Consider the following 25,323-nt stretch of genomic DNA (forward strand, 5'->3'; position numbering starts at 1 on the left):
GGGCTAGATTCCTTACCGCCCCGCCCATCCTCCCCGTTCTGCGAACTGGTTACTAGGGTTAAGGTCATCCCCTTTTAGAGCCCTAGTTTTTATGCACCAATGGTCGGTATCTTGCATGGCTCTGTGTTTCGGCACGGAAAGTCATGTACAGAACTCTCTGTGACGTCATCTCGGGGCTGACGACGGCAGTAACGGACGCAGAGCCGCAGGACGCCACCTACTGACGTGCAGGGGTACTGCTGAGCAAAAACTTTCCGGATCCAGTCTGACGCCTGGGGATATTCTAAGGTAAGGAATCTATGACTAACTAATGTCTCTCACAGATATATCGTTACACAAGTAGTAACTTGTGCGTTTCATACGATGGCCGCGAGGGGGGCCTTGTAGACGTTGAAGAGGGTGGGGTCTCAGGGAGAATCATTTGGGCACTCTGCAGCTGATCTCTGTAGGTTCTGAGAGTAACGGTTGTAGTCTGACTCGCTGTGTTCGGCCTATAAGGGAGGAGTGAATCCAGTCCAGGGCCTTGTCGCGATGTTTAAAGCTATCTGGAAGATAGAGGAAGGGAATTGTTTCTCCATCAAGGATGCTGACTTAGAGCACACTTTATTCTAATTACCAGAGATGGACTTTGTATGCTGCCTGCTGCTTTCAGGTAAGCAACAAATGTACCGCCCCACTCTTTTTTTTTTTTTTTTTTTTTTTTTTTAATTTTATTGAAATTAACAAGAAACAGTAAAACAAAAACACAAGGCAGAAATACAGTGATGACGATCTTGAGTCCAGTCAGGAGCAGCTCCGAACAGTTCAAAACGTACAGTATAGCTGAAAGCAATAGCGAAGGTGGGGGGGGGGGGGGCAGCAAGGAAACAATGCAATATATATTGTCAGTACAAAACATTGGGAATGTCGGCATGGGGGACCAGGAGACATCAGGGGTAGAGATGTGGGGGAGTACAAATATTTCCACGATAAGCATTCCACTGTGACCAAATTCTGTTCCACTTTCTGGGCCTGCCCCGGGACAAGTATACTGTCTTTTCCCGAAACATGCACCAGTCCATGTTCTCCTTCCACGCCAGTACAGTGGGCGGTCTATGAGAGCCCCATAGCTGTGCAATATCCCTCTTAGCAACCATGTTGCCGAGGGTCGCCCAGCAGATCTGAGAAGCAGTATAATCATTAGGTTCTCATACATTCAAGAGGCAGCGTCGGGCCTCAGGGAGAAGCGGGACCCCCGTGACATTTTCCATAATCGCATGCACTCTGGACCAAAAACCAGCCACTTCGGGACTTTCCCACAAAATGTGAAGGAAGGTGCCAGTCATGCCACAGCCACGCTTGCACAACCCATCCAACGAATAACCCATGCGAACCAGACTCGGACCAGTAACATACACACGGTGAAGGATCTTAAGTTGGACAAACCGAAGGCGGGCGGGTACGGCAACCTCTTTAGGCGAGGACAAAGCAGACTGCCAGTCCTCGTCGTCCAGTTCCAGCCCGTCAGCAATCAATAATGCCCTGAGGTGCGAAAGCAAGTCAATTCTAGTGTTGATCAGTTTTTTATAAATCAGTGAAATTGTACTATCGGGGACATGGCCGTCCAGGATACGATCCTCGAGAGGCGAGGATTCGGGAATAGTATTTCCAACAGCGAAAAGTGACAGTAGAGCATGACGTACCTGAGCATATCTAAAAAATTCCCTGTCTCCAAGCTCATATTCCGTCTTGAGCACCTCAAAGGTCTTCACATTTCCTGTAGTCCAAAGGACACCCACCCTACTTAGACCAATCATGTCCCATTTATCAAAACCTTTCGTCCGCCATAGATTGCCCAAATCTTCGGAAGCATACAAGGGAGTCGCACGCGTCAGCCTGTCACACCACCCCAAGGCCGCATTCGCATCGCGCCACACCCTGACGGCGATTTTCGTGGGCCCGGTCAACGTCCTATGAAGCCCCTTGGAGTATAGCACTCTATTAAAATTCCCACCGGGCAAGAGGTGCTTGTCCAAGGCAAAGGCCGGGGTAGGACCGGGAGCGTAAGTTGCGTGGTTAACAGCACTTAATTGAGAAGCCCAATAGTAGCGCTTGATGTCTGGGAGGGCAATGCCTCCATCGTACCACGGAAGCGTGAGCTTGGACAGAGCAATGCGCGCACGCCCGTCCCAGATCAGCCGCCTCTGCAGGTGTTCCACTTCACGAAAGTATCCAGAAGGAATGGGGTCAAAAAATGTTTGGAGGGCATATAAAAATCTGGGCAGCGACATCATTTTGAAAAGAGCCGCGCAACCCAGTGGCGACAAAGGCAACTGCCGCCACCGTGCAGCGTCAAGTTTAAGCCGGTGAAGAGGGGGTAGCAGGTTGCGTTCATAGCGAACTGCGGGATCCAAGGAAACCTAAATCTCCAAGTATTTAAAGCCAGTGTCAACAATTTGAATGGGGAATCTACGCGGCAGTGGGGGAAGCTCACGGACAGAACATAGACGCATGATTTGATTCAATTGATAATGAGACCCGAGTTCTTCCCGAAGGAGGTCAGAACATCGAAAAGCACATTAAGGGATTTCTGGGGGGACGTAAGATATAAAAGGATGTCATCCGCATACAGCGAGATTCGGTCCTCAAAATCGGGAGTCCACCTGATGCCTTTCATGGAGGGCTCCCAACGGAGCCACTCCGCCAGCGGTTCCAAAGCAAGGGCGAAAAGCAACGGAGACAGCGGGCAACCCTGCCGGGTGCCGCGCCCAAGTGTAAAGACGCCGGAGACCTTACCGTTAACAACCACCTGGGCGAGGGGTTTTTCATAAAGGAGCTTCACCCAGGCGATGAATGTTGGACCGTAACCAAATTTGGAGAGGGCAGCCCAAAGATAAGGCCATTCGATAGTATCAAAAGCCATAGTGGCGTCCAAGGAGGCCAAAATGGCCGGCTCAGTTAGAGTCCCAGCCCTTGCGAGAACTCCGTGAAGTCTGCGAAGATTAAGGGCGGTATTCCGGTGTGGAATAAAGCCGGATTGATGCGGATGGATCAAGTCGCTGATCACCGTAATCAATCGGTTAGCTAGTAATTTAGCCAGTATCTTAGGTTCGGCATTAAGTAGTGAAATGGGCCAATATGAGGCGCAGCGATTACGCGGCTTACCCTCCTTGTGGATTACTACGATGGTGGCTAATCGCTGATCAAGGGGGAGGGAACCAGAATCGAAAGCTTCAAGGAACATATTCCTTAAGTGGGGCGCCATTTTGTCGGGTTGTAGCTTATAGAGTTCGATGGGCAAGCCATTAGGACCCAGTGCCTTGCCAGAGCGAAGGGAACGTATGGCAACAGCGACCACGTCTATAGTGAAAGGCGCGTCAAGTTGGGCTCTATCATCACCGGAGAGGCGGGGCAATGCTATGTCTCGCAACAACAAGTGGGAATCCTCCTCGTCCCTATCACTGACAGAGGCGTATACGGTTTTGAAATGATCAGCAAAGCACTCAACAATACCAGCTGGGTCAGTAACACATTCACCATCCGGCCTTTCAAGCACAGGGACGACACGATTCACTCTCTCTTTCTTGTCCAGCCACGCAATCAATTTACCAGCCTTGTCGCCCAGGTCATACATCCTGTCCTGTTGCTCCCTATTCATCGCTTTCGCCGCGTCAGTCACAAGGGCCCTGTATTCAGCTTGTTTCAGACTGAGGGAATGCAGTTTAGAACGAGTAACTGCACATTCAAGAGCATTTTCAAGCACAGTTATTTCAGTTTCGATGCGTACAAGTTCCTCACATTTAGCCTTCTTGGAAGCAGCAATCAAAGACAATGAATGTCCACGAATAACAGTCTTGAAGGCCTCCCACAGTGAAACAGAGGAAGAAACAGACCCCACATTTTCATCGAAGTAGTGGTCAATGGATTTCAGCAGTGCAGAGCGGGTTTTAGGATTGCGAAGGTGCAAGGGGTTTATAGGAGCCACTCTACCCTCGCCACCCACCCCAGCCTTAACACAAAGCCACAGGGGGGAGTGATCAGAAATGCCCCTTGGGAGCTGACAAATCTCTTTGATAGAGGGTAACTGCGCTGATGGCATTAAGAAATAATCTAACCTGGAAAGACTACCATGGGCCCCCGAGTGAAAGGTATATTGTAGCTGCGTAGGGTGCATCAACCTCCAACTATCTATACGGCCAAAAGTGTCCAGTAGGTCAGCGAGCCACAATTGAGACCTAGTCAAATCTCTGGGGGGGTGGCGATCCAAAGTGCCGGAGACCACAGAGTTAAAGTCACCGCCCAGGATCAGAAGACCCTCAGGAAGACCCAATAGGAGCCGCCCAAGGTCAGCAAAAGTGGACGTCTGCAGGCCCGGAGGGACGTACAGTGAGAGTATGGAAAGCGTCATACCCTCCCATCTACCAGTGAGCACGGCATAGCGCCCCCTGTCATCGAGTCGTACATCATCAATTTCAAAGGGGAGGGAGGACCGGATGAGAATACCCACTCCTCTGGAGCCGGAAGTGAATCCAGAGTGAGCGACCAGTCGGTATCCACGTCTATTCATAGCTTGACATGCGTTACCGATTAAGTGCGTTTCTTGCAAAAGAACAATATCGGGGAAGTGGCGTCTAAAACTGCAGCACAACCCCACGTTTTATCCTGTCTCCCAAACCATTGACATTTTAGGATAGTAGTCTCAACTCACCACCCCCCATCCCCGTAGAAGAGACAGAGCACACCCCTCACAGGACCCAATGATTGGAATGGACGAAAACAATACAATGCCTTGTGAACGAAGAAATAAACAGACGAACACCCCCCCACCACCCCCCAACCTGAACCCGTTACGTACGACTCAGAAGCCACCCCAACTTGCAGTGTGCCTGTCGCCCAACCATTAAACTAATCTACACAAAGAAACCCAGGAGGAGGAAGAGACCCCTTACACCCCCGCCACCCTCGGGTCGATTCGGAATAGAACAAAAGGACAATTATTCAAACTCAGCTGACAGAAAAGCAGAAAGTTCAGACGTCGGGAACCATAGTGTCACTCCTGCTCCGGCGAGCCACCGTCGGCGCCACCGGGGTGCTCAGTTCGGTCACCCCTTTTGGGCAGGGAATCAAGCCAATCACTGACATTGTCCGGACGATCAAAGAAAAACGTTTGTTCCTCATATTCGATTCGTAGTTTGGCTGGAAACAACATGGCATATTTAAGGTTCAGATCGCGCAGTCTCCGCTTCACTTCCCGAAACCCCATTCTCTGCCGCTGAACCAATGGAGTAAAGTCGGGATAGAAGTGCACAGTGGTGTTGTCGAATTTCACAGGGCCGCACTCACGAGAAGCCCGAAGGATAGCGTCCCTGTCCCGAAAATGGAAGAGTGTGGCAATAATGGGTCTCGGGGGGGGGGGGGGGGGGGGGGAGGGTTTCGGTTTCCCACCCGGAAATCGGTAGGCCCGTTCAACAGCGAAGAATTTACTGAGACCGGCGGGGGCGAGGTTATTCAGGACCAGATCTTCCACCAGGGTGACGGTGGCAACGTCTTTGGGATTTTCCGGAACACCTGTAATGCGTACGTTATTACGCCGGGCCCTATTTTCAAATTCCTCAAGCCGACGCGCCACCAAGTCCTGTGACGAACGCAAGTTGCCGATCTCGGTCCGTACCTCCGTGACATCAGTCGTCAGGCTGAAGGTCTTTAAATCCAAAGCCTTTACCCTTTCATTGGTCTTCTCCAGGTCTGCTCTAATCAGTGTAACATCGACAGCCACCGTATCGATCTTGGAGGCGAGGGCCTCGTACTGCTGTCCCATAGAGGCCTTCATACTGGCGATGGCGCTCATGACATCTTGAAGCGATACCTCAGAGGGCTCAGCAAGGTCCACCGATGGGTCCTCAGGAGTACGCCCGGTGCCGCTGGGGGACCCTTTAGGATGGGTGGAACGGTCCATCACATTAGTTTGAGTTAGTCCCCCACGGAGAGGCGTTTTCATCTTGCGCTTCTCAGTGTCCGGTTTGGTGGCCATCTTGGGAACAGAGCCCCGGAGGGGCCCTCGCGACCTGGTGAAAATGGCCGACCACGATGAGGCCAAAAGTACACGAAATGGGCAAGAGGAGAGAAAATCCAATAGGGCTGGAAGCCGGACCCTCACTGAGGAAGGCACACAGCAGTAGAGCAGACTCAGCCAGATCTGGAGTAGATCAGAAGGAATGCCAGTCAATCAGAGCCCGGAGTAGGAAAGTGAAACTGAAAGTTGAAGTGAGGCCGCCTGGGGAAGACCCCTCTGGCCGTTGTTCTTCAACTACTCCTCGGCCTGAAAATCAGCAAAGCCCCCGGTCTCGTCCCGGGGCAGGTCGCAGAAGCACGAGACGATGTAGAAGTGGCCCCCGACGTCCGATTTCAATTTTGAAAGGAATATTGAGTTCAGCCGAGGATCGCCTTCAAAAGCCCATCTTCAGAAACAGGATATTAGCAGGATATTTGCAAAGGGCGGCGCGGGTCTCGGGAGCTCTGTGCTCACGCGACCATCATGGATGCCCGCGAAGCTCCTCCTCACCGCACCACTCTTGATGGCAATTTGGTTAGTTCTAATTATTATTTGCCAGAATTTAATCAGAAGGGTATACCATTTTGAGATGCAGCACAGTGGGATGGGATCTGTAACTTCTTTCTTGGGTCTCCTGGACATTCACATACTAATGTCAAATTTAGTGCAGGCTTATTAGTGAAATTGTAAGATTGGTTGTGAATGTTTTATGTTTTTAGCTCAGTTATTATTAGTTTCTTTTTTGCAGAGATTCTAGTTTTTGCCAGTTTGAACTTTGATCTAAAAGTATTTTTTTTGTATGAGGGAAGTTGACTTATTTTTCACAGAGACATTTGGTTTAGCAGTACCTTAATTTTGTTAAGGGTATAAGGTAATAAAAAAGATTTCACATTACCTTTTTTGGAAATTTGACTCCTCAGTTGAACAGTTATTTTGCTTCCAATGAGTAGTGTTAATCCTCTATGAAGAATTGTAATACTATAAATCAAAGAGAATAGAAATGCATCGCTTATATTTCCAAGCGAAGCCAGAGGTTCTCATAGTGAAGGACTTTAAGCTCTGTGTTGCTGAATAGAAGATTAAGCTTCACTCTGGCCAATCTTTCATACGGGGAGCTTTATGGTGTCGCTTTGATTAGCGTGTTAAAGTCCTACTACAAAAGGCCTACTAAAGACCTATTGGTGTCCTGGTATCTCGGTGTCCCTGATTCAAACTCCAGATGGCTTGCAGAATCGAAAAGCCAGCAGCTAAAGAATGATTTGCGTTTGAATTGAACAGTGTCTGCACCCGGTGCATCCTGAATGAGTCTGTCTGCTTCGATCTCAACTAGAAGCCATCTTTTCATATCTTCTACATCGTAAAACTGGTCCTCAATAGCCTCCGTTAAAAAAGAACCCCTTGTCAAAGCCCTTTTTCCACAATACCAATCATCGTAGATTTTAGAGGTTCTCCGTTAAAGTTTTCCCTTCTATCAGCTAAGCATTAGAATGTCATGTGATAATCACTAAATTGATGAACTATCCTTCCAAGCACATACATATGCCAACTATTGAGTACATTTCTTGATACTACCATTTGGATTGCCAGAACAGGACTAGAAGGGTCAGTGAGATTCGGGCTCTTTGGATTGATTCTGCTTAATTTTCATTACTCGCTGAAAGGATTTCTAGCATCTATATAAATCAAGCTATGCATTTGTGTGAAACGTAAAGCCATGCCTTGGATATTGCACAGTCAAAATTAAAGATGTCAGGCAAGCACGTTATGGTTTTCTCTGTGCTCGACATAGACTTGTTGCTCTGATAATCTTATGATTTCTGCTATGTAATGAAATGCCATCTGTTCCAGGGCAGTATTAGGGTATCTTATGTAGATTCACATGCCTGAATCATTCCCTATCGTCGGGATGGGAATAGAGTAATAGGCCAAAGGGCCTCACCTTAGTAACATATCCATGTCCTTTTGTAAAAAGGACCAAACTTTGGAGCCAATCAGCTATCACCACCCTCTGGAACCTTCCTGGAAGGAGCTCTAGTCCCTCAGATTTTATACCACACGTGGTGCTAAGGGAGTCTCCTCTGAGCTCTGCTCAGCTTTCCTCATTTCTGGATTTCCAGTGTTTCTTGCTTCAAAATTCCATCTTCTGGGTAAAGTTATCAAGTTCTTCATGGCAGATACTCCTAAGAAAGGCCTTTTTAGGCCCTGTGCTTCCTGTGGTAAAAAGAGACTTCACGTGGAGGACCAGCACATGGATTGTCTCTACTGCCTTTACCCGGATCACTCCTCAAAGGACTGTAAGGTATGTCGTACCTTTTCTTCAAAGACCCTCAAAGATCGGGAGGGACGCCTCTTAATTTGGCTGAAGAGGTTAACAGACAAATACCAAGCTGTGTCCTCTGAGGAGAGTGAGGGCTCTTCCATCTCTTCACAGTCTTTTCAGAAAAGGCCAAGAGTGGCTTCTCCAGGTCCTTCGTCACAGCCACCTCAAAAGAAGACACACAAAAAGTCTTCAGAGGTACATCCCAAGGCTCTATCAGCAAAGGTTTCTCCTCGGGAGGTTCTTCATACCTTTAAAAAGCCTTCTTCTACCCCGTCGACGACTGCCTTGTCGACGGTGGCCTCGACGCAAGAAAATCTCCGTCTACGGCCTTGTGTGTGACCTCGTCGACGACAACGGTTTCAACTTCTGTCGCGTCTTCTTCATTGTCGACGATGACGACTCCATCGTCGACGGCTGGCAGGTCTGTCTTGTCGATGATAAAGAAATCATCATCGACGTCCAAACAACCTTCGACGCTACGATCGCCGACGACAGTGTCGACGACGACACCGTCGACGAAGAATGTCCCGTCAACATCTACTCCATCGCTGACGAAGGTTCCGTCAACGACGGCACCGTCGAGGAAATCTCCATCGACGACACCGTCGACGACGGCTCCGTCAACGGGAACTCGCATCTACCATGGTGCCCGTCCGCGCTTCACCGTAGACGACTACACCGTTGACGGGCTCGTCGGCGACGATGGATTCCAATCTAAAATGTATGTACGTCCATCTCAAGATCACAAAACGTACGCTGACGCCGGCCCTGACTTCCCCTAGTAGGGTCCAGCCATTGCCTCCAGCTCACCTTTTGGAGGAAGAAGATTCTGATGATGGCAGTATGTTTAGGACGACGAAAAGCCCATCTGAGCTTAAAGTAAAGTATCAGGACAGTTCGGACTATGAGGACCAAGAACCTGAGGATCCGGCAGATTATCCTGAAGAATACCATCCGCCTCACCCTCCCATGGTTTGTTTCCCTACATCTTTGGTTTCCGATCCGCAATTCCTCATTACTGACTATAAGCAGAGATTTCCAACTTCTGCAACATCTCCTCCAGCTGTGTCTCCACCGCCAAGACCGCAGCTTCCACCTTTAAATTTGCAGCCTGGGCCTGTCACTTTACCACCTCCGCCTTACAGGGACGATGGGGAGGAGGATCAACATGAGGAAGGAGAGCTTCATGATTCCCAATCTACTCATGATGAGTGGAACGATTATGTAATCCCCTGTCCAGCATCCCCCGTGACTTCTCAAGCTGACTCTCCTCTTGAAGACATTGGGGGATTTCTCAACATAGTGGAAAGAGCTGCGCAGCGTTTCCAAATAACTATGCCTTCACACCAACAGGATTGCTTCCTCTACGATTTTAAGGAGCCTTTTAAAAAATCAGTCAGATCTATACCTATTATAGATTATATATAGGATCAGGGTGTAAAAATAATGCTTAACCCTTCCTCGGTACCCCCAGTATTGCCTCGTCGAGATAAAAAATACAGAACTCCAGATACTGCTCCAGCTTGCCTAACCGGACATCCCAAACCAGACTCAGTCATCACACAAGCTGCTCAGCGGAAATCAAAAAATCCTTCTTCTCCACTGGCCGCTCCTCCGGACAAAGAAGGTAGACAGCTTGATAATATTGGAAAACGTTTCTCGTCAATGTCCGCATTAACAGTGCGTGCATCCAATTCCTTGGCACTGTAAGGACGCTAGAACAGGCAGATGTGGGCAGACATCGCTCCATATCTTGGGGCCTTGCCAGACGATTCAAAGGAAGACGCAAAAAAGATCTTGCTGGAGGGCGAACGTTCTGCGTCCGAGATAATAGATTGCGCAATGGATATCGCCTCTACTGGATTTCGCCAACTAGCCGGTGCAGCTGTACTACGGCGCCAAGATTGGCTGAAGGCAACTTCATTCCGAAGTGCAAACAAAAATTTGGGATATGCCCTACGATGGTCAGCTTCTTTTCGAAACACACATTGATGAAGCTCTTCAGGGTATAATAAAGGATACCAACACGGCTAGAGCTTTGGGTACCCTTCAATTCAGGAATCCGCCTTTTCGTGGCTCAAGAGGAAGAGGACAGTCCTCAAGGAGAGGTGATTACCAACACCGATCTTCCTACTCTTCCAATCAGCAGTATCGGCCACAATACCAACAGCCTAAACAGCAACAATCATCTTACACTAAGTCCTCCTTTCGTGGCAAAGGAGGTCGACAGAATGGCGCTGCTCAGCGACAATTACTTTCCACTACCGCTGGTCTTCATTTCCTCTCCACCCTCGAGAGTTGGAGGAAGAATTTACCATTTCCTGCACAATTGGAAACAAATAACAACGGACTGTTGGGTTCTGCAACTAGTTCAATTCGGTCATTCACTAGAGTTCATTCAAATTCCTCCCCAAACTCCTCCCCGACCTATGCTTCACAAAAATCTACATGCTCTACTCCTGGAACTTTCACTTATGTTCCAGAAAGGAGCTATAGAAAGGGTTCCTCCTCATCAACGGGGGAAGGGATTTTACTCCTGTTTTTCCTGGTGGACAAAAAAGAGAAGAAATGGACACCAATCTTAGACTTGAGAAGTCTCAACAAATTCTTTAAAAAGCAGTCGTTTTGTATGGTTACCATCCAGGAAGTACTGCAACTTCTCAACGCAGACGACTACATGGTGTCTCTGGATCTTCAGGATGCCTATTTTCACATCCCTATACACCGGAATCACAAGAAATTTCTAAAATTCGCAGTAGCGGGCATACATTACCAATTCCGTGTTCTAACGTTCGGACTTAAATCGACGCCATGCATTTTTACAAAATGCCTCTCTCCGGTAGCCGCATATCTCAAACCACAACACCATCAGGTCTTTCTATATCAGGACGACTGGCTCGTTAAAGCACCCTCTCTAGAATGCTCATCCAGGTCTTCCGACACCTGTCTACAGCTTTTCGATTGCTTGGGGCTCACTCTCAATCAAGACAAGTCGGTCCTCCGGCCTTCCCAGCGTATAACTTTCCTGGGTGCTACTCTCGACACGACTCAGAATAAAGCGTTTCCCTCACGAGAGCGATGAGACCAGCTTCTTTCCTTGGCAAATCGCATAAGATCTAAAAAGTCTCTTACAGTGCGCCTTTTGAAATCCCTGCTTGGGATGATGTCTTCCTGCATTCTACTAGTTCCACACTGTCGCCTTCACATGCGCGCTCTTCAAGAGGCGCTATCGGCTCAATGGGCCCAATGTACAGGATCATTCGACGATGTCATCCGGGTGACCTCTCAGATGGTCAAGGCTCTAAAGTGGTGAATTCGCCCTCAGAACCTTTCTCAAGGCTTGCCTTTCTTGCTTCCAGCTTCTCCATACACCATCCCAACAGATGCATCCTTGGAAGTTTGGGGAGCTTTCCTCCAAGAACTCCAGATCAGCGGAAAGTGGTCCCTTTCCGAAACTTCACATAAATCTCCTCGAGCTGCGAACTGTCTATCTCGCTCTTCTGGCATTCCTGCCAAGGATCAGAAATTCTCTACTGCTTGTGCGGACGGACAAAACCACGACAATGCACTAAACAAGCAGGGGGGTAGGGGGGGGGAGAGACTCGCTCTCTGACACTCTCTTACGAGTCACAAAAAATCTGGAACTGGTTGCTCCATCACAACATTTCTCTTCGGGCAGAGTATGTCCCAGGAACAGACAACGTTCTGGCCGACTCTTTGAGCAGACAACATACAACGTGTCACGAATGGGAATTGAATCAGCGGACTCTCAACCGCATATTCTCTCAATGGGGCACTCCTCTCCTGGACCTATTTGCTACCAAGCAGACGCCAAATGCCAACGCTTCGCAAGCTGGCATCCCCAGAAGGGATCTCTAGGGAATGCATTTTCGATCGCACGGTGCAACATCTTTGCATATGCTTTTCTACCGATTCCCAGGGTTCTCAGAAAATTGAAAGCGAAACCTTGCATGCTCATGCTGATAGCTCCAACTTGGCCACGCCAACATTGGTTCACGGAGCTTCACCTTCTCTTCCTGGAACCGCCGATCCCGTTGAAACCGTTTCAAGTCCAACATCCAGATCCTGCATCTCTCCGATTATCAGCTTGGCTCCTGAGTTCAGAGAATTCCATGGCCTAGACATACCTCCGGACGGTAGAGCAGTTCTGGCTCGGGCTCGAGCAGACGGTACTAACAATACATGTTCCTTAAAATGGAAGAGGTTCTGTATCTGGTGCAATGTCAAAGAAAATACACCGTCTTTCATCCTCTCCAGAGCAAATACTGCCTTACCTTCTCCATTTGGAGAATTCTGGTCTCGCCCATGCTTCCATTAAATGCCATCTGACAGCATTATCCCATTTCAGGAGATCCTTTGCAGCCCTTCTCTGTGGTCTAATAGATTGATTTAACAAGTTCTTGAAGGCCTATTTAAGACATTCCCTCCTGTAAAGACTTTACCTCCTACTTAGCAACTCAGCACAGTTCTTGCTCAGCCTATGAAACACCCCTTTGAGCCGATACACAGAGCTGATCTTAAGTATCTCTCCTGGAAAACAGCACTCCTTCTAGCCCTTACCTCGGCAAGGCGAGTTAGTGAACATCATGCTTTTTCAATTCAATACCCTTTCCTTCAATTCAAACATGACAGGGTTATACTACGCATGAATCCAAAATGTCTACCTAAGGTCCCGTCAACCTTCCATCTCAAAGAGCCTATAGTATTACGGTCCTTTTTTCCAAATCCTCAAACGGTGGCACAAAGAACCCTGCATTCTCTGGATCTTAAACGCTGCCTAAAATTTTACATTGACAAGACCGAGACATCCCGCAAATCTAACCAACTCTTTGTGGCTTACAGTCGACCTAGGAAAGGTCTTCCACTCACTAAACAAAGTATCTCTCGGTGGATCTTTGCAGCGATTACTTTTTGTCACCAGCAAGCGGGCAACCCCTGCATTCCAAAGTTCAAGCCCATTCCATGAGGGCAATTTCTTCCTCAATGGCACTTTTTGCATGTGTGCCCATTACAGACATTTGTAGAGCGGCAACATGGAAGACGCTGCATACATTTGCCAAGCATTACTGCCTGGATACAGAACTCATGAAAGATGCTGCAGTGGGACAAGCAGTGCTCCGTCATCTATTTAATTAGTGGTGAGCCCTTCTGTTCATCCCATCATCCTTTAATACGCACATTTCTCTATTATGTTTCTTACTATTCTATTTCATTGCATTTTTGTACTTTCTATTTTCACGTTGATATGTTGTTATCTGGTGAATTCATGTATACTGTACCATTCGAAATGTTCTTATCATTGCTTACTACTCTGATTCAGGCATGTGAATCTATGAAAGATACCCTAATACTGGATAAGGAATGCGTTACTTACCTGAAAATGCAGTTATCCAGCATTGGTATCTTTCATAGATTCACATGCAACCCACCCACCTCCCCTGGAAGGGCTCTCCTGGATCTCTGTGATACAACTACTTAGCACTGTGCTTACGAAAATCTGAGGGACTAGTGCTCCTTCCAGGAAGGTTCCAGAGGGTGGTGATAGCTGATTGGCTCTACTCCAAAGTTTGGCCCTTTTTACAAAAGGACATGGATATGTTACTAAGGTAAGGCCCTTTGGCCTATTACTCTAATTATGTCTAATGAGACATTACTTTTTTTATGTACCGGGAACTCCCATCCCGACGACTGGGAATGATTCAGGCATGTGAATCTATGAAAGATACCAATACTGGATAACTGCAGTTACAGGTAAGTATCATGTGCTGGTAAGTATCATGTGCTTTTTAAAATGTCTGATGTATTGACTGATGGCATGAACGACTATGAGGCAGGCAATCCACCTTCATCAAACTTCTTTTGTAGCCGGGCAGATCCTAATTCCAGCTCCCTGCAAAGGAGTATTGCCTGGTCTTTGATGCTGATTATGAAAAATGAAGGTGTTCTCTTGTGGTTTCTTTTAATTTATTTCTTTATTTTAGCTCCGTCTTTGTTAATATCCTATTCCTAATCGATCTGTCCAATCTCCTTTGTGGTCTAGAAAGGATTGGTGTCTCTCTTGTGACTTCTTATTAGGCTGAGGGACTGGACAGGGCCAGCGCATAATGAGTGATAGTGCTGTATCATGCAGAATCTAATTTCCCTTGCAAACTCCACATTCGTTGTCTCTGATGCGAAAGATAGAAAATAATTGTAAGCATAGAAGTTTTAAGAAATGTTCCAGTATCTCATGCAATCCAAGTTAATGCCCAAAGGGTTATGCATATGAGAAAGATATCCATGACTGGGAGTTGAAAACATGGGTAAGTAATTACATATTCACCTTTTGGCTAGATTAGCTGAAAGTCGTGTCCTGCAGTTAATTATTGCTTCAGTATGTACCAGTTGGGCCATCCATCAACAAAAGGGAGTCCGATGTTCTGATGACCTCCTTTACTTTTTCCAAACCCATCAGGCTCCAATTTTAGACATGGTGGTCAAGGTATTCCTTTTTCAGGTCCAGGCTGAGATTTCTGAATAGTGATTACTATGCAGTCAACATCTGTAAAACATTGACTGTGCACCGCTTTAATTGTAGTTTATTTTAATTTAGGCGCTGAATGAATTCGATAATTCGTCATACCAGACCCCTTTCGATCGCAGCCTGGATGTACCTGATGTGTCTCTGAGCATATATTCCAACGTCAATGCAGACAGGTGAGCATATCCCTTTATGAATCAAATGCATTTTTCATGAACTGGCTTCTGTCTTGTTATGGGAATACAAAGTAATAACCAGCCTATGTGAGTAGTTGTGGCATGAATAGTTATATTATTTTCCATGGTTTGTGTACCTTGTACCATTTTATTTTTTCGCTTTAAACATCTGTTTCTTTATGATGGAAATCTATCTGATAGCCATAACAGTAAAAAATTGGTGCTGGATACAGGAACGACATTTTTAAGAAAGTTATGCAACGAAAACATGCCTATAAGAGGAATATTTTTTACTTATTATCTTATGGTTTTAAAAAGTAAATTCAATTAGCCATATTGACATACAGTACATTTGACTGTAAACACTACTGAACTACCCCCTTCTTAAAATATCAAAATCTAAGGATAATGCAGCATTTAATAGACTTGGGAAGACATTGTGCCAATTAAACACTTCGGCTTTTAAAATAAACTCCAGAGCCGACCATCCCTTCCATCAGGCAGTGCAGCGAGACAGTTTATTTTATAGGCTTACGTAAAGATGATCCCCGCACACTGTTGCCGTGCTAATGTTGTTTTGTGACTGACGACCTCCTTTTTTGGGTATTTGCTTTGTTCAAGGTCTTTTTGCATCTTCTTCACATTTCTGCTTTTTGTTTTGCAGAAAGTGTGCTTTTCTCCTACTTTTTCCTATGAGATTGTTCTTTTGACAACTTTTCTTAGAGCACAGTGCTGGCTTATTTTGACAGGTGTGCCTTGTGTGAGGTAAGAAATCACAAAAGGCCAAACACAATGTTTGTGTCCTCTGACTCCTGGATTTTCACTCCATCACGAGGTATGCAATCTGTCTGGGGTTGTGTTACATGCGCCCTTGGATGGAGAGGGAGTTCAACCTCTGGACAAAGCAGGAGGAAGTTGGCTGCTCTGCCTCGTGTTCTACTGACCCTAGAGGGGTAAGGAAGTATGCAGTCTCTTCCTTTGCTCATGGTATGACCGCTCTGATTCCCCTTTGGGACCCTCATTCTCCTCCTCAAGGCACTGGCACTCTCGGCCAATATCGAGGTATTTGATGCCAAGGTGTTTGACATTTTCCGAGACATCCAACGTCCAGGCACTCATCATTGAGATGTTATAAGGCGACATTGGATTTTGACAATTTTAGAGGTTTCCATGTCGCCTTTTGGTGGTTCCTCTTCAGTGAAATCAGTTGCTACGTCAAGCCATGAGGGATCCTCCCTTAATTTCTGCGACAGAGTGAGTGTGTGTGCCTGGTCTTGCAGGAGAGGACACTGTCCAGGAGGAGAGCCCCAGCATGTTCCCTCCATGAGGCGCACTCTGAGAAAGCTGTGAAGTTCTGAGTGAACCGTCCCAAGATGTATCAAAGTGAGTATTCCTGTTTTACCCAGAAACTTGTGCAGGCTTGAGAGACTGGTATGGCGCAGCCAACTAGAAGAGTCCCCAGCAAAGAGGCATGCTTTGATTGACTCTTAGGTCGCAACTGCACCAGAGGCACTGCCGCGTAGGACTCAACCTGGAGCCTACTGCCACACCTGAGCTTGGAGACCCTGTGAACATTGTAATGAGTGAGGCTGCAGCTGCCCCTCCCCCACCCCTCCACCGAGAAAAAGATACATTCCATGCTGGTGGGAACCCAGCCTGCATCTGCCACACAGCCCCAACTACGCCCCAGCAACCAACATATAAAATGCAAGTCTTAGCTTAACCCCGCGTACAAGAAACAAACACATGTTGAAAGTCTGCTAAACCCTTTCTTCCAAAAGCATAAAAATCATTGAACTGATTCGCTTCTTTAACTCGTGTGGATATAGTACTTAGATCTGCTGTGATATTAAAGTACTTTTTTTTCTTAAAAAAGAAACACTGAGTTGGACATTGTTATTGTGTCTGTTCATTGATTGTTAATTTCTGAGTTCTTGTCCCACAACACTACAACTCTAAGAAGCCTGTAACTGCTCGCCACTGTTACCTTTAGAGTCAAATGGAGAAAGGGTGGACTCCATGGAACCACTGGCAAACTTTTTCAACCACTGTAACTAGGGATCTGTTAGACCATGTCTGCCTTCCAAATAGGATCTGATCGTGACCCTTGCAGGGACAGAGGGGTGGCGATTCCCTTGAATTGTTTCTGGAACTAAAGCCTTACCAGGACTCGCAAGTACTGCAACTGGCCCCCAACTTACCTCCAATTTATTAAGGTGGTGGAACATAGTATTTTCCTGTCAGCCAGTAAGCATGAACATAAAAACCCAGAAACACTACCTCAATCATGTGAAAATCTGACTGACTGGGTTTATGGTATAGATGTGTTTAGCATACTGCAGTCAGCACGACAAACATGTTGTAAGTGACTATATTTGTGTTCCAAGTACATCATAGAGGCAAATCATAACATATCTGTGTAGGAAATCAGGGACAGCCTCATCAGAATATTGTAAGATGGCTGAATCATTGCATAAACCAAAAGGCATTACTCAAACAGGTCATGTTCTGCATTAAATGCTGTCTTTCACTCATCTTCTTGCCTCACATGAACCAGCTGGCATACATTAGGCAAATCTAGCTTCATTGAGGTAACTGTTGTCGTGCATTAGTGTAGAAAAAGGGGACCAAATGCAGGGGAGATACCTATTAACCCCTTCCGTGCTCATGACGGAACGGTGCCATCATGAGCATCGGTCGAGCTGTGCTTATGACGGAACCGTTCCGTCATGACCACGCCCGTTTTCATTAGGGCTCAGCACCGGGGGGGAATCGGGCCGCACGGAAGAGGTTATACAGTGGTCATGTTTAGAGCCCAGTGACCTAAATATATGTGAAGCTCTGTGGTAGCCTTACAGACATTAAAAAAGGGTGATGATGCAGAACAAGAGAGTTTGATAATCCGATTTGCTAAATACTGTTCTACATTCTCTTAAGTAGTTGGTCTTGTCCTCATTAAGGGCATACATCTTACTGGTCCTAGGATGCTTGTTTCTGGGCTGTGAAGGACCGTACCTGGCAGTTTGTGCTGGACTGTTACCATGGGGGAGCAGGGTAAAGACTGATAGAATGGCGTGGCGTGCAAAAAAACAATAGATTGAACCCAGATCTGTGAGTGGGGTTGAACCTTTGAATGATTTAGCATTCCGTCCATCATCTTTTTTTGTTTTTTTTTTGTTACATTTGTCGCCCTAAGTGGGAAGGTTATGCCTAGGTGGTGTGGGTCCCATGCTCCCTACACCACCAGATTCAAGCTAGCCTGGCTAATGAGGGGGAAACCCCGAAACCACTTCCAGGAAGTATGTTACTGGTCCAGGGAGGTCCTGGCCTGGCTGTTTGGGGTGCACTATTCCCATGGGGAGCAGGATCAAGAATGATTTGCATATGGATGTCTCCAAACTGGAATGGCGTAGTAAGCAAAAAAATGCTGGACTTAGGCCCAGATCTCTGTACAGGGGGTGAGCGTTTGACATTGTTCAGCATTAAATCCATCTGTGGAAGTAGATTATTAATAATCTCCTGGTGCAGGGTCACCATTCGTCCATGGGTTCTTAACCAGTAAGGAGGAATTGACACTGGAGCGAAGTACAAATCATAAGTCATTTATTTAGCATTCAGGAATGGGGCCTCATCCGACAAGCACCATAGAGATACTCAAGGAGAAAGCACACTGAACGATGGTTACATGGGTTTTATAGCAAAAGATTACAAACAAGGGACGCCCAAAGGTAAATAGAGCTTTGGGAAAAACACACAAAGGAGATAATGGTAAGAATCGCCAGCCTTGATGCCTTGTGCAATTATCGCGTCCTGAAGCTGCACAACAAGATATGCCATCTGGGTTAACTTTACAAAAGGCTTTACCATTGTCTGAAAACCCTCGAGCAGGCGCCAGCTGTTCTTTTGCACTGACTCTGCATGTTTGTCTCTGATGTTCTAACCTTTTTTCTGAGAAGTGTCTGTAAAAGATAACTATACCAATAGCAGTAAGTCACTTTAATTATATCCATACAATGACATCCAGTCAAAACAATTGTCGCCAAACAGCAGATGAGGTCTCTGTTGTATTTGTTAGTAACAGATCTGCTCACAAGCACACATTCAGTGCAACTGGGTTTTCACTCTTCAAAATACTGAAAGCTCTACAAATTTGCCTCTGACTGTGCCCTAAAGTAAACATGATTCCAGGCCACAGTGATGTTCCTACCAGGCTGTCAAATGGCCTAGAAGACAAAGAAATTATTTTCTTTTCAAAGTTCTGCTTTCTATGCTTGCACCAGTAAGAATGCTCTTGGGAGGGAGGGGGTAGAGGGGGGGTGGGGGTAGGGGGGGTTGGGGCGTGGTCGGGTGCATCAAGATGGCAGTTGCACTTTAGAAGTGCTCTGGACCCCACCGTCATCCGCTCCACTCTCCGCCACTATGGACTAGGGCTTACCTCGGAATACTGCTGCCGGTCCGTCTGGGACCCCGGACCTGTCCTTGGAGGCAGTGTGTGTGGCGTCTGCACGCTCCAGGCAGCCCTTGGAGTACAGCTCTGGCTCGTGGCGACTCCAAAATGGCGGTCCCGCCGGAGTGATCTCCCGGCTCCTCCTGATGCCCTTGTGCTTTGTGGCTACATGTTGTACCATGCCTGGTGGGAGGACTGCCGGTGCCAAACCGGCTGGAGGCTGAGAGACTACCCAGTGATTTGAGGTCCGCACCTGGAGGACGTGGGGGGCCGAGAGCGACCTGAGGCAGCCGCCTGCCGCACTTGGTGGTAACTCCTGAGGTGCCGGAGAGTGTTATCGGCCGTCGATCGGGCGGTGAGCAGGTTGGCGTTCCACTTCGCGCCCGTCTGGTGAGCTGGGCCATCGAAGTTTGGAGCTGCCCCTCGTTTGATGGTCAGTTGCTGGGTCCCGGTGTCTGGGTCTGCTGCTGGCGGCTAGGGTGCCTGGGTCTCTGTGATTCTCAGGGCAGCGACAAGTGAGGGGAGGCCTCGGCGGCCTTCCAAACAGCGGCGAAGGCGATGGACTCTTTCCCTCTTGCAACATCACACTGAGGCTTGGCTGCGCCCTGCAGATGCCCAGGGGTTGGTCCCCCCCCCTTAGAGGGACTCGGGTGCCTGAATTGTAGAGGAGACCCTGTGGAGCCATGTGCTGTGCTGATGCCGAGCCAGTGGGTGGTCTGCCGGCCTGTTGCTGAACCTGACCTGAGGAGGTGAGGAGCTGAGGTGCAGCCTGAGACGGGCCGACCGCCGTTCCAGGCCATGGACACTGAGGTGGGCGGCGGACAGGAGGGAGTATTCGGTCGTCGGATCGAGCGTTGTTGGGCTCTGAGTACTGTTCCCTACCGTCCCCCCTCATCTTTCTCTTGGTGCCTTGGGACTCATGGTGTACAGGGCTTCTCTGCGCCTTGCCTGAGTGGTGGCCTCTGGACTGAAGCAGACCTCTGGACCGTGTGCTCTCTCACCTGGTGCGGCGACGGGCTGGTGGATCTCCCCCTCCCCTGCAAACTCCTTGTGGGGCCTGCTGTACTCTGGTGCGGGCCTGGGGCGGACGGGTGCCTCCCGGAGGGATTCGGCCGCCGCATTGGGCGACGGAGTATAAATTAAATGAATCTTCCTTCCTCCCCGGAGGGCCTACCCCCTTACAGCTGATCTCTTCCTTGTGCTTTGTCCTGGACCGGATCCGGTGCTGATCCCTGTCCAAGCGTGGGACCCGCACGACTGTTCTTCGTCTGGGGGCGTGGAGGAGGACGTCTGGGAGTGAGCATCGGCTGTAGGTCGGGCAGACTGTGGCCTCCCTTCTTCTTCCCCCTCCCCGGGCGTTTGCTCCCTGCCTTACATCTTGCCAGCACTCCCGCACTCCATCCTGATTGGGCTCCTGCGCCCCCGACCTGGCTCTTCCCTGTCCTGGAGGTGGGTCCTGCACGCTCGACTCTTGGCCAAGGGGTGTGGAGGGGGACTGCTGTGAGGTGGCATTGGGCGGCGTGGGACCGGGCGGACCGCCCCCCCCCCCCTATTCCTCTTCTCCCTCCCTTCTCCCCAGCTGCTGTCCACCCTGGGACGGCCCTGGCCGAGGGCCCCGCATCTACTCGCCCATCACCTGAGCGCCGGGCGGTTGCATCGGCCTCTGGCCTTGCGCGGCAACCATCGGAAGAGATCGGGTGCCGAAGCCTCCCACCACACAGACTAAAATGGACCAGTACAAGGTCGTGGACTCCGGTGCGACGAGGGGACCCCGGATGGAGGTGCCCCCACACTTGCAGACCTGTCCACCATCCTCCAAGCCATCCGCACCTCCCAATCATCAGTGGAGGGCAAGATCGAAGAGGTTCGGGTCGACGTGACTCTTTATCAGACAGGACCTCCGTAATGCCATGGCCCGGATTAAGGAAATAGTCTTGCATATCTACGTTAGAGGACGACGTCCAACACCTTAAAGATCAGGTGGCCCGCCTTCAGACTCATACCCAAGAACTGCACAAAAGAGCCGAAGACCCTGAGAACAGGTCACAGCGCAACAACTTCTGCCTGGTGCGGTTACCGGAGGGAGCGGAACAGGGTCGGACATCGGATTTTGCTGAGCGCTGGCTGCGCTCATGGATGCCTGAGGGCACCCTCTCCCCATAGTTTTCTGTTGAGCGGGCGCACCGATCTCTCGCGCTCAGGCCTCCGCCGGCCAAGCCACATAGGCCAATCATAATGAGGATCCTCATCTTCAAAGATCGGGACTCCTTCCTGGCCGAAGCATCCACATAATAATAATCCACATTTGTAAAGCGCACAATCACCCGTAAGGGTCTCTAGGCGCTGGGGGCCGTCGGGAAGATTAAGCAAGCTATTGCCCAGAGTCACATGGTGCTGGGCTAACCTGCCGCCGGAGCCGGGGATCGAACCCTGATCCCCGGATTCCAGCGTCAGTCGCCCTGGCCGCGGCGCCACACCTCTCCCACACTATGCATGGAAGTCACAACACCTCAAATACCAGAGGCAGACAATCATGATCTTTCCCGATTACACCCGTGAGGTCCAGGGCCAACGTCGCTTGTTTGGAGTGGTTAAACAAAAGCTGCGTGCCCTCAACATCCATTACAGGCTTTTCTTCCAGGCCCGCCCCCGGGTGGAGTTCATAGACAAAACCCTTTTCTTTGACTCCCCTGAAGAGGCCTGGACATGGGTGACAGAAGAGCTTCCCTTGCACTTCAAATCCCGGAGTACCTCTTCTAGGGACAGCAACGAGGGTCCCCGCCGGACTGGCCTAACCCACGTACCCGCTCACATAGGAAGTGGGGTCCACGACGAGCCCGTTCGGATTCACCGCTGGGTCCGACCTCCGGGGCGCCCCCAGATGACCTCCTTGCCTTGCTGCGCACAAGCTCTTCGAACCACTCAGATCCGGTGGGAGCCTCGCCCCAGCTAACGCTTCTGGATCCCACTGACACAGATCTCTCCCGCAGCCCGGTTCTTCCCCAGGGACCACCTTGAACCCGCCATGTCCTCTGGCTGTAATTGATTCTGCAGCCTTGGCGCTGCTCTTCAGCTCGTCATTACTTCTGGCTCTTGATGGTCATTGTCCCAGAACATCCTGCTAAGAGGAACCTCCAATGGGAATGGGGAATCCTCCACGATTCCCCATTCCCAAGCGTTGTAGTTTGGTTTTTCTAGGTTCCTCAGTTAGGGTCGACAGATGCTTCTTACTGAACTATAGGGAGAGGGGAGGGGGTAGGGTTGGGGGGGGGGGGACTTTTGTCCCAGTTTTTTCTTCTTACACTTGGTTCACACACACTGCTTTGATCGACGGCACGATGACTCCACATCCCGTAGACACAGCTATCCCGGCTCTTCGCCGACGTACGTCATACACCACACTTGCATCCCGGTCCAACAGCGCAATGAGCGCGCTCACCACCAGCTTGCAGAGATGCGTCCAATGCATTACGCAATCCACACTCCTCACTTGCCCCTGCCACACGCGTGGGACGTCTCCCCATGCACCCATATCCCCCATGACTGACATCCACAGTGGGAAGGGGACGCTCCATGTAATGTCCTGGAATGATAACGGACTGCTAGATAGAGTCAAGCGGACTGCAGTCCTGAGCTAAGCACAACGCCACAACGTCCACTTACTCCTCCTCCAAGAAACTCATCTGGTGGGCAGTTACTGCCCCTTCGTGGCGAGATACGGCTTTACTCGGGGGTCGCGAGGAGTAGCCATCCTTGTGCGGCACACCCTTCCAATCGCTCTGCGTAAGGTCACGACAGACCCTCAGGGTACCTATATCGCCCTGGAGGGGGCAGTGGGAGATCGAGTGCTAAACTTGCTGTCCGTATATTCCCCGCCGTCGCTGATGGCCCCTACGCTCAAACAACTTGCGAGGTTGATCGATGCCCTGTCCCTAGATATGGCCATTAAAGGGGGAGACTTCAATGCAGTCATGGACCCTGCCCGTGATGTGGTGGGAGCCCCTTCTCCATCCAGAATTTCACAGGCCAAGCTTTTGTGTCGAACTGGGCGACCACGCTTGGAGTCTGCGTCTCCTGGAGACTTTGGCATCTCACGTCCCGACACTACACCCACACCTCGGCATCCCACCACACTCATGCACGACTTAACTACATTTTCATGCCGGCTCTGGATCGTCAGACAATCAAGGAGACAACCATACTCCCTAGAGGTATCTCCGACCACTCACCAGTGACGCTGCGGGTCGGTGACCTTCCTGATGCGTTGCGACCGATCTGGAGGCTGAATGCCTGGTTTCTCCAGGACTAAGATTATCGGGAGTCGGTGGTCAGTGAGCTCTGGCAATATTTTATCACTAACCAGGGCTCCGTTCCTTCCCCTGGCACTCTGTGGGAGGCTGGCAAGGCCACCATTCAAGGCTTCGCTAAAGGCCAACTCAAGCTTTAGCGGGCTCCACAGGAGTCCAGACTTACCCTCCTGGAGGCGCAGATCACCCTACTTGAAGCACCATCGCCTGAAGAGAAGCCCGAAGCCCTCGAGATGAGCTCGGGCAGATCTCCCTGGAAGCCGCCAAACTGCTCTGACTGTCTTTGGTGTCACGGGTCTACGGGTGGGGAGAAAAAAATGGGAAGCTGCTCCACCGACTGGCCACATACCCGATGGCCAAACACATTATTCCCGAAGTGTTAGCCCTCAATGGTGAGGTCTAGCGGTCTCCGGCGGCGGTGACTCTGTGCTTCGCTGCATACTACACCGCCCTTTACCCTGTGCAGCACTCCACTCTCTTACTCTTGGAGCTGCTTCACCGAGAACGAATCGCTCTCCTGCACCTTAGTGACTCCGAGACAGAGGTGCTCAACCTCCCCATCACTCCTGAAGAGATAAATGAGGCAATCTCTCGCTTGGCTCCTGGCAAGACGGCGGGGCCAGACGGTCTCCCTCAGGAGTTTAATGCCGTCTACCAGGATACGCTGGTTCCCCACCTGTTGGAGCTATATGCGGAGGCCGCCGATAAAGGCTCATTTCGTGCCGAGTTCGACACGGCCACCATGGTGGTGATCCCCAAGTCTCAGCCCCCCTCGAAGCACTGCTCCGATTATCGTCCCATTTTACTCATCAACTCAGAGCTCAAGGTGTTTGCGGCCGTCCTGGCTAACCGATTGTGGCCGTGTGTGGCCAAACTGGTCCATTCTGACGATTGGGGCTTCATGCCTTCCCGGGGCACCAGACACTGCCTCGGGCGCTTTCACCTTGCCATAGCAAGCCGCCAATGCCTAACTCCGTATTTGTCCCTTCTTCTCATTGGCTTCGTGAAAGCTTTTGATTTGGTGGACTGGTAATACCTAGAGGCGGTTTTGGCAGAAATTAGTTTTGGGGACTATTTTTGCAATCTATTGCGGACGCTATATTGCCGACCAAGGGCCCGGGTGCTGGTTAACAGAGCCCTCTCGCAGTCCTTCCCAGTCCGAAGGGGCACGAGGCAGGGATGCCCCCTTTCGCCCCTTCTCTTTGCCTTGGCTATGGAACCCTTGGCATGCCTCATACGCTCGGATGAGCACATCATAGGGTGGAGATGGCGTGGATTTGAGGAAGACAACATCGCCCTTTATGCGGATGAAGCCCTCCTATACCTGGTGAAGCCTGCGCTGTCGGGACCCCGGTAAGACAAATTATGCAGCGTAATGTGGCACATTTTGTGATAGTATTACTTCATCATTATCCCATTTTCACACTTGGTCTGGACATTGGTTACGTCTCATTAGTGCCAGTTTTACACCTAAATAAAGCAATAAGCAATAGAAAGGTGA

The 25,323-nt window shown here is 49.5% G+C and overlaps 1 protein-coding gene across 7 annotated transcripts in view; it reads left to right on the forward strand.

Moving 5' to 3' along the window:
• SPICE1 (spindle and centriole associated protein 1) overlaps positions 1-25,323 on the forward strand; it is a 591,766-nt gene that overhangs the window by 220,178 nt on the left and 346,265 nt on the right. For all 7 annotated transcript variants that reach the window (XR_013599733.1, XM_078656677.1, XM_078656679.1 and 4 more), the window contains one exon: positions 14,965-15,068. Coding sequence is in view for 6 of the 7 variants with exons in the window: in XM_078656677.1 (XP_078512803.1) it covers positions 14,965-15,068 (104 nt within the window). In the remaining variant the exon portion in view is untranslated. The remainder of the gene's footprint in view (positions 1-14,964; positions 15,069-25,323) is intronic.

The sequence above is a fragment of the Lissotriton helveticus genome, chromosome 8 (assembly GCF_964261635.1).
Source record: "Lissotriton helveticus chromosome 8, aLisHel1.1, whole genome shotgun sequence".
NCBI classification, from domain to species: domain Eukaryota; kingdom Metazoa; phylum Chordata; class Amphibia; order Caudata; family Salamandridae; genus Lissotriton; species Lissotriton helveticus.